At 33.3% G+C, this 13,864-nt stretch overlaps 1 protein-coding gene across 3 annotated transcripts; it reads left to right on the top strand.

Annotated features, from left to right (window-relative positions):
* Positions 1-6,095: 6,095 nt before the first annotated feature.
* On the top strand, positions 6,096-13,268 carry LOC144564104 (integrator complex subunit). Of its 3 annotated transcripts, none has more exons than XM_078313625.1 (11): positions 6,096-6,221; positions 6,296-6,586; positions 6,784-7,001; positions 7,339-7,644; positions 8,702-8,906; positions 9,248-9,340; positions 10,057-10,148; positions 10,910-11,027; positions 11,258-11,336; positions 11,699-11,750; positions 12,513-13,268. In XM_078313625.1, the coding sequence occupies exons 1-10, from the start codon at positions 6,213-6,215 to the stop codon at positions 11,701-11,703; spliced, it is 1,416 nt and encodes a 471-aa protein (XP_078169751.1). In that variant the 5' UTR covers positions 6,096-6,212; the 3' UTR covers positions 11,704-11,750; positions 12,513-13,268. The 3 variants fall into 3 exon arrangements, with proteins under 3 accessions (XP_078169751.1, XP_078169750.1, XP_078169753.1); XM_078313624.1 differs by having other exon boundaries at positions 11,258-11,343; XM_078313627.1 differs by having other exon boundaries at positions 11,258-11,311; positions 12,513-12,653.
* Positions 13,269-13,864: the final 596 nt, after the last annotated feature.

The raw sequence follows: 13,864 nt of genomic DNA, 5'->3' as shown, positions 1-13,864 counted from the left end.
TCTTCTTTGTTTCTAATTTAGAACACACACACATTGATATATTCTATATCGGAAATATATTCTAAATTGCCCACACCAATATGTATAGAAACAAAGAAAGAGAAATAAGGAAATAAAAAAAAATGATTTTCATTGTGATCCGTATAGAAACGAAGAAGTAAGGAAACAATAAATAAGAAAATGGAAGGTGGAGTCTTCTCAATTGAAGAGGAGAAATATGGAAAAAAAAAAAGGAAACGGATAAATATATCACTAAATTTCAGAATTTATTCAATTGTAATTGTAACGTATCGTGTGGCAACATATGTGGTGGGTATGTTTTTAACTAAATTTAGACTTATATACATAAAACAGATGTATTTAATCAACAGAAGACAAAATATGTAATTGGAGAGCTGAGATCAAATCCGAAGTTTCATATCTCAATCGTAGCCGTTGGCGGATCGGACACCCAACGTGCTTAATAATAGAATAGAGATAGTTCACAGTTTTATAACCTTATTTATTTATTTTTATCTTTTTGCAGGATGGTATTTTGAAGAACGCTAGTTTTTTTTTTATGATATTCTGGATGTTGAATGATATAATTAGGTTTGCTATTTTGTGGTGAATATTATGGTTTGTGTTGAATAGATGTTGTGTGTAGTGAATATTGTTGTTTTGTTGAACAGATGATGTATATATGTTTAGATTCATAAATTTTACAGTACACATGGAATTGATTTATAGTTTAGATTTAGAAATTTTACAGTATTGATTGTTTGTAAGTTATATATTTTATGTTTATAGTTTAAGTTGAAATTTTGTATTTTTTTACAATTTATTTTATCCTTTTCATATGCTTATTTTAAATTATTGTAATTTTATAGTTTTTACGTTTTATTTTCACAGTTTACATTCACAATTTTACAGTATTGAAAATTTATGTTTTTTAATTTGTATTTTAATCGTTTTCATCTGCTAATTTTATATTATTTTAAATTTATAGTTTTTACTTTTTATTTTTACAGTTTAAGTTTACAATTTCACAGTATTGCAAATTGATATTTTTAAAAATTTATTTAATCTGCTAATTTTACAATTTTATAATTTTATAGTTTTTACCTTTTGATTTCACAGTTTAATTTGATAATTTTACAGTATTGAAAATTAATTTTTTTTAACATTTTATTTTATCATTTTCATCTGTGAATTTTGCATATATGTAATTTTATAGTTTGTACATTTTATTTTTATAGATAAAGTAGTCAATTTTACAGTATTCAATGTTTTGATGATTTTATTGTGTGTTCATTAAATCGAGAAAAAAAAAATAATTGGAAAATTTAATTTTGTCATTTTATCACGTTTTTTTGTCAAAATAACTATTAATAACTAACATTAACTGTCAATAACTTCCTATATAACTGCAATTTCTGAAAGTACAGTTTGAAAGTATAACTTTTTTGTCTTGTTGTGCAAGTTGCAATGTGTTTTTAACTATCATGTGACCACTTTAAATAGTTGCTGGATGTTTTGTTTTTAACTGATACATTTTATGTGATATATTGTATAATTATACAGCATGTAGAAGTAGTTTTACAGTATTCGCGCAAGTCAAAGCTGTGGACAAGTGGTGGACAAAAGTCTGTGGACAATTAGACACTTCCATAATTAAATTAGATTGTTTCACTATGTACTACATTATGAGTCACGAGTCGACTCCTCTCAACTTGAATTGCTCGCGAGCTGATTTCAAATTAGAGTTTCTAACTCATAATTGAATTAGCAATTCAAACTCAACTCGGTTTAAAAGTTTGCGAGTTGAATCTAAGTTGTTCTCAACTCGATTCAAGAGCAACTCTAGTACTGGATTTGTTAGGATTTTTCCACGATGGATGCACAGAACTTCCTTTCTTCCTTTCTTGCTTTTGAGCTGTATAGCCTGATTGTTCTGAGAAAATAACAAGTATTTTGCAAAGCTAAGAATTTCTGGAAATAAATAGCAAAAGCTCCAAATTAAGTCAGCAAATTATTAAGCGGAATACAAGAACGAACTGTCCTGGAAATTTCGTCGGCTCCTGGATTAGAATTTCTGAAAGTGAGCAAATTAAGAAAGCACAAAATTAATGGGAAAAAAAAAAGGTGGAGGTATTCAATTTCTATCTAATTTGGGGATAAAGATACTGACCGGTTATTTTGATTCTACATACTTTACTATCTTATTTTGACTATTTCTGAAGTGAGCTTTGGTTTCAAAAAAAAAAAAAAAAAAAAAAAAAAAATCAAAGTTAATTAGTTTATACATTTTGCTCAATTAATTTCCAGGTATTAATTCTATGGATTTTTATGCATGGTTTGATGTTACTTGTTAGATACTGTTTTCGAAACATCATTTACACTTTTAATCATCTAATTGAAATTTGCACAGAATAATTAAACCATTTGGAAAAATGTTTCTTTCAGCCATTTGAAAACTTTTGGCAATTTAATTAATTAACATGTTTGGTCTTTATACATTCGTCACAAATTTCTTCTATAAATATATATATCACTATATCATCCATTAATTCATGACAATTTAATTTACTACAATTCGTTATTAATATTTATTTTGTTGATCTATATATCTGTAAACATGACAAACTTTTGTTTTTTTTAATATTGATTTTTCTTCATTTTGGACAGGGCAAAAGTTGAGATCTGCAGTTAGGGGTGCACAAAAAATTCGAGATTCGTGATTCGATTCGAGTTCGATTCGAAAAAATTCGAAAAAAATTCGATTCGAAAGTAATTCGGTTCGAAATTAATTCAAACCGGTTCGATTCGAAATTAATTCAATTCGAATTCGAACCGGGGATGGTTCGATTCGATAGAATCGCGAATCTGGTAAGGTTCGAATCTCCGATATTAATCTGAACCGTCCATTTAATTTACGCTCTCACTCTCACTCTCCGATATTATTTCTCCCTCTCGCTCTCACTCTCAGTAGTCAGTTCCGATGTTAACCTAGCCTACTTCTCTCAATCTCCTCAGAGACATTCGGAGAGACGGCGGCTGACGCTACGTCTGAGGACGGCGGCGCTTCTCCGGAGGTGGATCGGTGCATCAACGCCTTGAATAGGCTGAGAGAGATCAAGGTCACCACCGCCGTACTCGTCTCTACTCAGGTAGGTTCGTTAATTCTAAAAAAAATTTACATTCTTTTGCCCTTTATGCCATTGTTTGCAATTTCTCAAAGTTTGATTTGAGTTCCAGATTCTAGCACTGAAATGTGACTATTTATTTTTCTTTTCTATTTGGGAATTTTAGGTCTTTAAGCAACAAGCAAGATTGTTCAAATCTCAATGGGAGTCCAACAAAGGTACTTTCGGTAAGTTCCAGTGATTTAATTGACGCTTCAACTTTTTTTTTTCAAGGTGTTTGCTGAATTGCCTGAACAGATACTGTCTTTGTTTTGGCCGCATTATAATGGCCTGAACAGATACTGAGTTGCTGGTTACGCCTCTCTGTTACGAAGCTGCTGGTTAGATATATTCACCAACTGCTGGTTAGGTACATTTTTCTTAAGTTTATGTATATTTATTTTATGTATCATTCCTGTGTAAATATAGTAGGTCTGTTATGTATCATTCCTGGTTAGATATCTTAGGTTTAGGGTTTGTTAATTTCATAAATTTCTTTCATATAGTAGGTCTGTTAAATATTGTTAAATACAAGATTTAATAGTATCATATTGTTACAAGTAGAAAAACTTAGCTTAGTTCCTCAAGTATTGTCAGATCTTCTTAATTATATATATCTAGCAATTTCATCTGCACCAATGAATAGTTTGTTTAAGTTCCCTTCACCAATGAATACTGATCAGGACACTCATTTATTGCAAACTACATTTTGGAACAGTATAATTTAGTTGCAGGTTTAGGGTTTAGGATTTTGATAGGCTGTTTTGAGAACATAAAATAAAGAACAAGGTTGTTTACCAAATTTGTGATAGGCTGATCTGAATTTGCTCCTTAAGATATAAAATAAAGAACAGGGTCTGATCTGAATTTTTATCAAATTTTTGATAGGTTGTTTTGAGAAGGCTGTTTTGAAGATTTCCGAGAAGGCTGTTTTGTAATATTTGGCAAGATTGTAATATTTGGGGGTCATTTTAATTATATTTGCAAGATTGTAATGTTTTGTAATATTTGCAAGATTATTATGTTTTCTGTGACTGGTACATTTCCATGTCGATCTTGTCATGTTTAGCATTTAATTATTTTGTTTTCTGTGTACATTTCCATATTTTAATTATATGATATATTTCCATGTGGACCATGTCGATCTTGTCATGTTTAACCAAATTACTGAAAATTGGAGAGAAATTACTTATATCTTAACCGGAAATTTTATTTTAACCGAAAATTACTGAAAATTGGTTGTCTCTGTCTCAATTTCGAACCAATATCGAATTCGAATCGAACCAGTTCGAATTTTACCGAATCGAATTCGAACCTGCCTTTCAGGTTTGAAATCATTTCAATTTCGAACCCAGTTCGATTCGAATTAATTTCGAATTCGAATTCGAACCTGGGCAGGTTCGGTTTGGTTCGGTTCGTTTGCAGGCCTATCTGCAGTCATGTGATTTAGCGAAAAAGAAATCGATCGAGATGCTTATATTATATTATATTATATTATATACATCAGATAGCAACAACATCGCATCGCTAAATGGGTGTCACGCTGTGCATGTGATGTGGCTAAAACGAACTTTCGTCTTCTCCCATTTTTTTTTTTTTTTTTTAATTTTTTTTTTTATTTAAAAAGCGACATTTTCCAATCGGTGCAGTAAAATTATTCATGCAACAAATATCAATTCAACATCTACATTGATATTAGTGTTAATGCATGTCCCATCATAAATTAATAAATTAATTAGTAGTATCTAAGTAGGAAAATTTCACATAATGTTCTTCTTTTTCAAAACATAGAATAAAATATTGTTCTTCCAAAATTCTTAACAAAATACTCTTGTGAGTCTCATGCCTTTCCTCTCTTCACCTCCCTATCACTCTTCCCTATTTACTCATCTCTGTTCTTTATTTAAATAAAAAAAATACAAATATGATGGCATTCACAATTTGAATCATTTTTTTTTATCTTTTATAACTGATTTAGAAATAACAAATTTAGTGTAAAATTTTATTTGCTAAAATTAGAAAGAAAGGTTATATGTCTTTTCTTTTGTTGCAGAGAATATAAATAACCAAAATTAATATTAGCATCCCCAATTATTTCGATATATATTCATCTTTTTTTTTATATAATTTTTTTATTTTTCTCCGATTTAACAAGTACAATGTCATTATAACATTTCTAGATTTACAATTCCTTTAACACTTACAGTGTACACGTCAATGTTTATCTATTACGTTTTATAATTGGACACATATTTCAAAATTTTACTCAATAGTTATGAAAATATTTTTTAGTTCCGTGTAACAAGAACAATGTAATTATAATTTTTATTAATGTAAAGTTCTTTTCAACAATTTGCTGCTAATTCTTTTACAACTAGACATGATCTATTTTCACTTTGAAAAAATGTGTTATGGAAGAAGGAGTGGGAGGGAGGTGAAAAGAGACAAAAATATGGGGCTCACATGTCATCTTATTAAAATCTAACAAATATAATCACATGTATTATTGGTGATGTGATTGATGTATTCGCATATCAATACATACGGTGTAATAACGCATCAAAGTATATAATTTGTATGATGTAATGTGTTGTATCATTTTTAGAATAGCCACATAAAATAAATAAAATAACACATATTGTAATACGCAAGTCATATCACACACATCATAATGTGATAAATGCAAGTGACGTCATGATATATTTATTTTTTGTTCTAAGGCTGAATCTAAAAATGAGCATAAATTTGTTGTAAACTAGGTGTAAATGAATTCGAGGTACAAAATTGGAAGAATCAAATGTACGGGCCGGGCCAACTTATGTAATAAAGAATCAAATGTACGGGCCGGGCCATCTTATGTAATAATTAGAAGGTTATAAGGTTTCGTTGGACTTGGTTGGTTCCTTCCTTCCTCCTTCCAAAATCCCTAAACCCTCTCCCCGCACAAGTCCCGACGAGGCGACGACCATCGTCCCTTCCCTTCCCTTCCCTTCCCTTCCCTTCCCTTCCCTCCCTTCCCTTCCCTTCCCTTCCCTTCCCTTCCCTTCCATGAAGCTGGTATTATCTCTCTCTCTCTCTCTCTCTCTCAGTCTCGCTCCCACGCCCATCTTATCTTACTTTTTATATGACAGACATGTCTGAGCCAAGGTGGTGGCTTCTACTTTCCGCCATGCCACATCATACAGTTGTGTGGTTTCTCTCTCCTCATGGAGTGCCCAGTCGATCTCTCTGCTCTGGCCCTCTTCTCCCCTCCTTTTTCTCACAACAATCACCTCATCAGAGCTGTCCCATGGTACAAGACAGTTGCGTCTATGCACCTCTGGGACCCATCTTCTTTCGACGCTGTCTTTATTTCTTCTCCTTGGGCGTTGCTAGGGCTTCCCTTTCTCACTAGGAAACCTGCCTTCTCTAAATCTACCAAGGTTCGTCCCCCTTTTGTTTGCTGTTCAATGTAATTTATCTATTTCAGTGGAATTCAATCTTCTATATGTGACGGTTGATTGACTTTTAATTATGCCCAAGTTGCTAATTTGCTTTCACGCTTCCGCTTGGTCCCTTGCTTTATTTTAATATAGGTGGTTGACAAATTATATTTTCTCATATTTTTGTCTTTCTGTAGATTTATGCTACTGAACCAACTGTCAGGCTTGGTCGTCTTATGATGGAAGAGCTGGTCTCCATGCACATGGAGTATGTGGGGTACTATGGATCAGATAAGAAATCAGGTTTGCCAGACTGGATGAACCGGACAGAGCTTGAGAGGCTTCAAATGGAGTGGAAGAAAATGGTCCTGGGAGAAGAAAAGGAGGAGCTAACTGGTTGGATGCCTCTTTACAGGTTTGCTTAGCCTCAAATTGAAACACGTTATACTTCAGGAGCAGTTTGACAGTTGTCATTGCCCAGCACAAATTTCAGGCTCACCAATTGTACCACAACTGCAAGCAGTACTGGTGCTAAGGGCTCCTTGGTTTCCTTTGTAGTTGTGAATTTCTGTTGCCAGTTTATTTTGTTTCATTATTTAAAATGTTAAAATATGGCTTTATTGAACAAGATGTTGAATTAAGCAATGTCTGCACTAACTAGTTGTAATAATCTTTCCTTCAATTGTATACATATTTTTCCTTTTGCAGTTTGTTAACAAATACGGTGTCATAACATATATATTACGTGACAGTGCAGGTGATATAAAAGACTGTATTGACAAAATACAGCCCCTGAGACTGGGCGAAGAAGCATGTTTCAATGGCATTTTGGTGATCAAGGCACTAAGTTCAGGCTTGGAAATTGGGAGTTGCAATTGGTTGATAAAGTGCCCCAAAGGAAGCCTTGTATATTTGTCAAGCTCGGTATTTGGATCAGCTCATGCAATGGAGTTTGACTACGTCTCACTAACGGGACAAGATATCGTCATATTTTCTGATTTCTCATCTCTTAGTAGCATGGATTTGGATGAAGAGAATATTAACAAATGTGCTTTGAGGTACTTTATATTTTTTATAATAGTTGGGTTGAGAAAAAGTGATTATATTCTTTTGAGGTTCTTATTGGCTTTCTACTTGCCAAAGTGGTGAATCATACCAGGATGTGGTAACTAACTAGGGTTAATTTTCTGTGTGCATACTGATATTTGGTCCAAACTCCAAATGGTAATTAAACGATTTCTATAGAGGAGTTTGTTGCCTTATGTTTACAAATAGTTCCTGGTAAATATAAGCTTGATTAAAATAATAGATGGCATATAGTTTTCCTTTTTCCCATTTTGGTGCCTGGATTTTCAAATTGTAACCACTTTTGTTTTCGAAAACTTTGGTTTCTGCCGCCATGATCCATAGAATCTTCATTCAGCCAAAATACAAATACAGAGTAAAAGTGCTTGTTGGCACTGATGAGAAATAAGCTTTCTTTTTTCCTGAAAGATATCAGTAGGAAATTGAATTACTCCATGCCAAAGACTTCTAAATTAATTTCGTCTGAAATAATGATAGCTTGACCAAATTATTCTTAGGGACAAAGTGGGAGAGAAGCTTTTGCAAATCATGCCCGCTCTTTATCACATTTGCAAAAAGTACTCTTATCATTCTCAGACAAAAGCCAACCTTTTTGGGTTTTCTAAAAAAATCAAACCTTTTGCTATAAAATGGTATGTTATAATGGTTGACTACATTACCCCATTCTTTGTCATCTTCTCCCTCTTATTCTTTCCTCATCAGAAAACAAAAACTCAGACCCACAGCATTAAAGCCCTCATTATTTGATTTTAGCTTAGTTAATGTTTTGAATAGATTATGGCTTGTTAGTGGGGCAAGAGTTATCAACATTCGATAAAATGCACCTATTTCATTACTCTCTTATGTCAGTTGCAAAAATGAGATAAATGAGTATTGTCTGCAAATGGTATGAACTAATGTCGTGGTCATTTGCAAAAGATTGAGCAGGAAATTTGTGATATGTTTGCAACCATTTTTTATAATTTACTGTACAAAAGTGTCAAAACCTCTTTGTGTAGCACAACTGAGATAAAAAAATTTGTGACCTAGCGGAGAGAGTGAAGATCTATCTGTGCCAAAGTTAATTGGTGCCGATGAAATTGAGGACGAGGCTGAGAAGATACATTTCATATTGTCATGCATTGTCGATTCAGTGAAAGAGGGTGGTTCGGTCCTAATTCCTTCAGGCCGATTTGGGGTGATTTTTGCCCTTTTGGAGCATATTGGTGACTTCCTCGGTTCTTTGAATTTGAAGGTACATATGGACCAAGTTTAATCACCTACTTGTAACCGCTTAGTCTTGATTGGGTTTATGCCAAGTTCAGCTGCATTGCCCATTAAGATTGATTGGACTAGGTAAGGGTGCAACACTGGCCGCAATTCTTTTACAGAAATTCTTACTTGGGAGTTGTTGATCTAAATGGATATGTAACCACAAAAATGTTTTTGAATTTGTTCATCATTTGTAATGTGCTGCACAATTTTTCGTAGAATTTGAAAAGTAGGCATGAACATCTTCATATGCTACTTATGCTTGCATTTTTATTTACTGCTTTTCTTTGGGGCTCCACAGTTTTAATTTTCTTGTAAAACTAGGTACCAATATATATCATTTCGGAAACAGCTCAAGAAACTTTAGCCTTGACAAATTCATTACCTGAATGGCTTTGTAAGCAGCGTCAAGAAAAGGCAAGTCATTTACATTAAAATGCATAGCCAAATAAACAAAGTCATAAAGTGCATATGCATAGTGATAAATAATGTTGATAATGATTCCTGTATATGTATTTTTTACACCATATTGGCATGAAACATGAACCTGCATGTAGTGGCCACATGGTATTTATTTATCTGGCTAACATCATTGACCACAAAAGGATGAAGTCCTAACATATAGAAGAAATTTTGTGCCTTTTATTATTCATTATATTTGACAATCGAAACACATGGAATAGATAGGTTATTGCACGCTATGTGATAAGTTGATGCTCATTATACTATATGTTGTACAAGATAATGATTTTATTGAATGTGTTTAATAGCATAACAAATACATAAACTTTTGTACACCATTGCTGAATATAGATTTTCCATCCACTAAAGAATTCAGAAAATTTTAGAACTAAAAAATGTTTAGTTACTCTTGGTTTGTAGTTCTCAGTCATTTCAGGTGCTTGTTCAGCTAGTAGTCTGACCAACTTTGTAGCTCCTTCAAATTGTACTTCTTTTGTATTTTTCTGATTTATTTCTGTGCTAAGTGAGATTTAGTTGGAAAATACCTAGTTGCTAATGCAACTTGGGTTAAACTATTAACTGAGGCTTAATAGCACATGTTGATCAGTTTAAACTTAACTGCCTATTTGGCAGTAAATGTTAATTAATACTTTAAGTTGTGTACCTTTCAGCTATTCTCTGGGGAGGCATTGTTTCGTCATGTGGAGCTAATTAAAGAGGGCATGGTTGCCGTATATCCCTTCTTATACTCCAGTGACTTGTTGTAAGTAATCCGGTATTTGACTTTTATTATTGCTACTTAAAATTTTTCTTATTGTATCCCATTTGTCCTCATACATTGGTTAATATATTCATCTAGGTCTCTAATGGTGGGAAGTCTCTAATATATTCATCAGTTTTCTGTATAGAGTATAGACTCTGATCAGACAATCAAAGAAAATCAATGCAGCAATATATCACTGCACACTAAATGTTTTGCCTCTTGTAAATGCTGTGTGAAGTTTTACATTTCGTTCACCAAAACGGACCCTTCTTGTTATGAATTAAGCACCTGACTTTATCGGCAGGAACTAAATACAACCTCCCAAAGTCCCCTACTGCAAAATAAGAAGTGAAAAATTAAAACACACAAATTTGTTAATTATGACCCCTCTTATAAGTGCTTCTTGCTTAATACCCCCTCCTTTATACCAATTTTTTTACTCCTCCCCTATGACAAGTGAAATTAAATGAACTTTACATAGAAAGAAATGCAAATTGTATGTTTTCTGTCAATTTTCCATCAGAAAATTAACAATGCTAACTGATACTAAGGAAAATTAGATTGGTCCTATGTTCGGGTCAAAAAAAAAATTTTGGAGGGAGTGCTCAGTGGGGTTGGAGCAGAAGGGTGGCTCAAGTCCAGAGATTAGCACAGCAGAAATAGTGCAATACAGTTGGCTAAGGATATCATTATCTCTGTTACTCGCTATCTTATTCTTAAATTTAGCAAATGACCTTAAGGCGTTAACTAATTTGTGATAGGGAGAAATGGAAAGAACCATGCATAGTAATATCGCCGCATTGGAGTCTTCGGCTTGGATCTTCAGTTCAGTTGCTCCGCCGTTGGCATGCTGATCCCAAATCTCTCCTTATTCTAGAAGTATGCTAATTTTAACTTTTTGCAATTTTCACCTACTAGCCCTATTTATAATTGCGACCAACCATATCTTCATTATTAATTAAGAGGCACTGTTTGTTGTCGAGTTTTATGTTCTTCAAATGGCCAATAGATACCACTCTTATTTGCAATAATTGTTAAACTACCAAACAGTTAAATTTCAGAAATTTGGGCACTTTACTAAAGTATTACTACATTATTATTATTTTCAGGAAGGGGTGCCTGCTGAGCTGGCACTAATGCCTTTCAAGCCGGTGAAAATGAAGGTGCTTCAGTGTTCTTTCCTTTCTGGTATTCAGTATGTCTATTTCTACTTTCCTCTGCTCTCTTTTTTCTCTGAAGAAAAAGTCTTTATACTAGTATAATAAAATTATAGTATTTGTAGAAGCTGCAGCTATATTTAATATGGATCTAGTGTCTGTAAGGGTTTCTTTGATTTGTTTTATCTGTTATCCCATGTGTGAATGCTAAATCTGTCCAAGTACACCACTAATTCTTTTGTTTTGTCAGTTTTTTTATCTCCCGTGTGTGTGTTCCATCTGATAGGTACAAACATAAAGGCTTATGATTATTTCCTTCCTTTTGTTTTAGTTCTTGTACCGCTTCCATTTTCTATTTTTATTATGAGTAAGAAAACAATATCTTTGTTTTAGGATGAAGAAGGTGAATCCATTGTTTGAAATGCTGCGACCAAAGCTTATCCTGGTACTTGCCGATTTGTTCCTGTTGTACTTATTTTCTTTCTTAATTAAAAAGGAAAAACAAATTCCATTCTTCTTTTGAAGTGAAAAAAAATACGAGTTTACCTTCCACAACATTGGAACATCTTATATTCTATTCCAAAGTGACTGATGGAAATTTGGCCATTGTAGTCCCTCGGTATAAAATCAGAAGGAAACAAATGCGAAGGGACTTCTTGTAGGGCTTGGTTTTTTTTTTATCTGTGGAACATCTTATATTCTCTACTATGAGGGGTGAAATCGATGCTTCAATGTTTTGGATGGGAAAAATGAACAGGTTGAATTAAAACAGGATTGCTATATGAGTGAGGTTACAGTACTTTCCAAAGCATATATCTGTCTGTGCTATGGATCCATATTTTCATTTTCAAAGTCCAAACACTCGATCCGAACCGCTCAACATGATCTGCATATGAAACGAAAATGTACTTGGAGACCAAATTTTACACATCTTATTTACATTTTTTAATAGATATATAGAAATTCACTTGGAATAAAGATTTTGGACCATTCAAAAATAATGATTTTTTACCTATTTAAAAAGATAGTAAAAAAATGTAAAAAATATGGTCTCCAGGTACATTTTCATATGGAGATCATGTTGAGCAATGTAGATTGACTGTTTGAACTTTAAAAATGAAGATGTGTGATTTGCAAAGTATCATAGCCTCACTCTGGATATATTGCTATTTAAACCTTTTGGGTCTCTCTTTTACCTATTTTGCAGTTGCCTGAAAATTTACGATGTCGGTGCCCAATAAAAGAGAGTGAGATATACAAGATCTTGTACTATTCCAAGAACAAAACCACACATATCCCTAGCTTGAAAGAGAAACTTGAGGCCTATTTAGCTAATGGCCTTGCATCGCAGCTGCAACCTACAATATTTCCAGAGAAGAACATTGCTGCTGCTCGATTGAAGGGAAAGCTTCTCCTTAGAAAAGGCGTATATTTCTTGGATTTACCTGATAAACCATTGAACATGTCAATTAAACCATCATTGCACTGGGGCAATGTGGACCCTACTTCCTTGCTTCAAGTCTTGAATGAGAAAAAAATTGATGGATCAATTTTGCACTATGAAAATTCTGATTTTTGTGTTGGCATCACAAAGCCAGCAGAGGCTTTGATTGAAGTAAAGAGTAATAAAATCATGATTTCTTGTAAAGATGAAATCTGTTCAGCCATAATTTATGAAGCCCTAAAGAGCATTTGTAATAGAATCTAAATTATTGAAAGGCTATATGTTGTCTTTTTGGATTAATTATTGGATTTAAGTGTTAAGCATGTAATATGATCTTCATTTCAAATTTTGTTGGGTGGTTAGATAAAAAAAAGAAAATAATAAACGATCATTTCGGTGGGCTTAGGTAGAAGCTCTCAAAATAATTGTGCACAATTGTGCAAGGCTTCGAAAAGATAAACTGTCCGTTTGTACCATTACCATTACATGAAATGGAGATGGGCAACTATTTAACTCTTACACTAATGCACATTTCATATTCGCTAAATCAAACATATTATATTGTGCATAAAATTCTGTCAGAATGTATACATATTTAAGGCCATCAAAACTGACATATACTCTGGTTTATTCTTGAAAATTATGGCATTGCTTTATAAACGACGCTGTGTCAGAACTCAGAAGTATCGTATCCATTCTTCTTCTTTTTTTATGAGAAGCCCGTTTGCTTTCCGTCTTCCAAACCCAGTACCCAGAAAGCCAGAGCCTGAAAAATTTCTCCTTTCAGTCTCTCACTTGCTTTTCTCCGCAATCCGCTCCGATCAATTCGCCTCACTATCCTTTTGAGATCCCTATTCCTCGTATACTTTTCCGAAGACCAAGTCACACGACCTTTTTTTTTCTTTAGTCTGCATCTTTTGAATTTAATGTGTCTCGGCCGTGTGATTCGAATCGGAGTCAATCCGATCCATGTAGGGATGTAAACGGAGAAGATTCGAAGCGGATAATGCTAATACCACATTCATATTCGTCTTTCAATGAGCGGATACAGATATAGATACGGATAGCAAATGGATATTAAAATTTAAAATTAAATTTGCTTTAAATGGATACGG

This window comes from Carex rostrata, chromosome 13 (assembly GCF_964058835.1).
Source record: "Carex rostrata chromosome 13, lpCarRost1.2, whole genome shotgun sequence".
NCBI lineage: Eukaryota > Viridiplantae > Streptophyta > Magnoliopsida > Poales > Cyperaceae > Carex > Carex rostrata.
This window is presented reverse-complemented; position numbering and strand designations above follow the sequence as displayed.

What these genes read in the sequence shown, in the direction of transcription:
- LOC144564104 (XM_078313624.1), top strand. An exon ending in CCTTCTCTAAATCTACCAAG is followed by an intron (nt 6,587 to 6,783) that starts GTTCGTCCCCCT and finishes GTCTTTCTGTAG; the next exon opens with ATTTATGCTACTGAACCAAC. An exon ending in AATCTCTCCTTATTCTAGAA is followed by an intron (nt 11,028 to 11,257) that starts GTATGCTAATTT and finishes TATTATTTTCAG; the next exon opens with GAAGGGGTGCCTGCTGAGCT.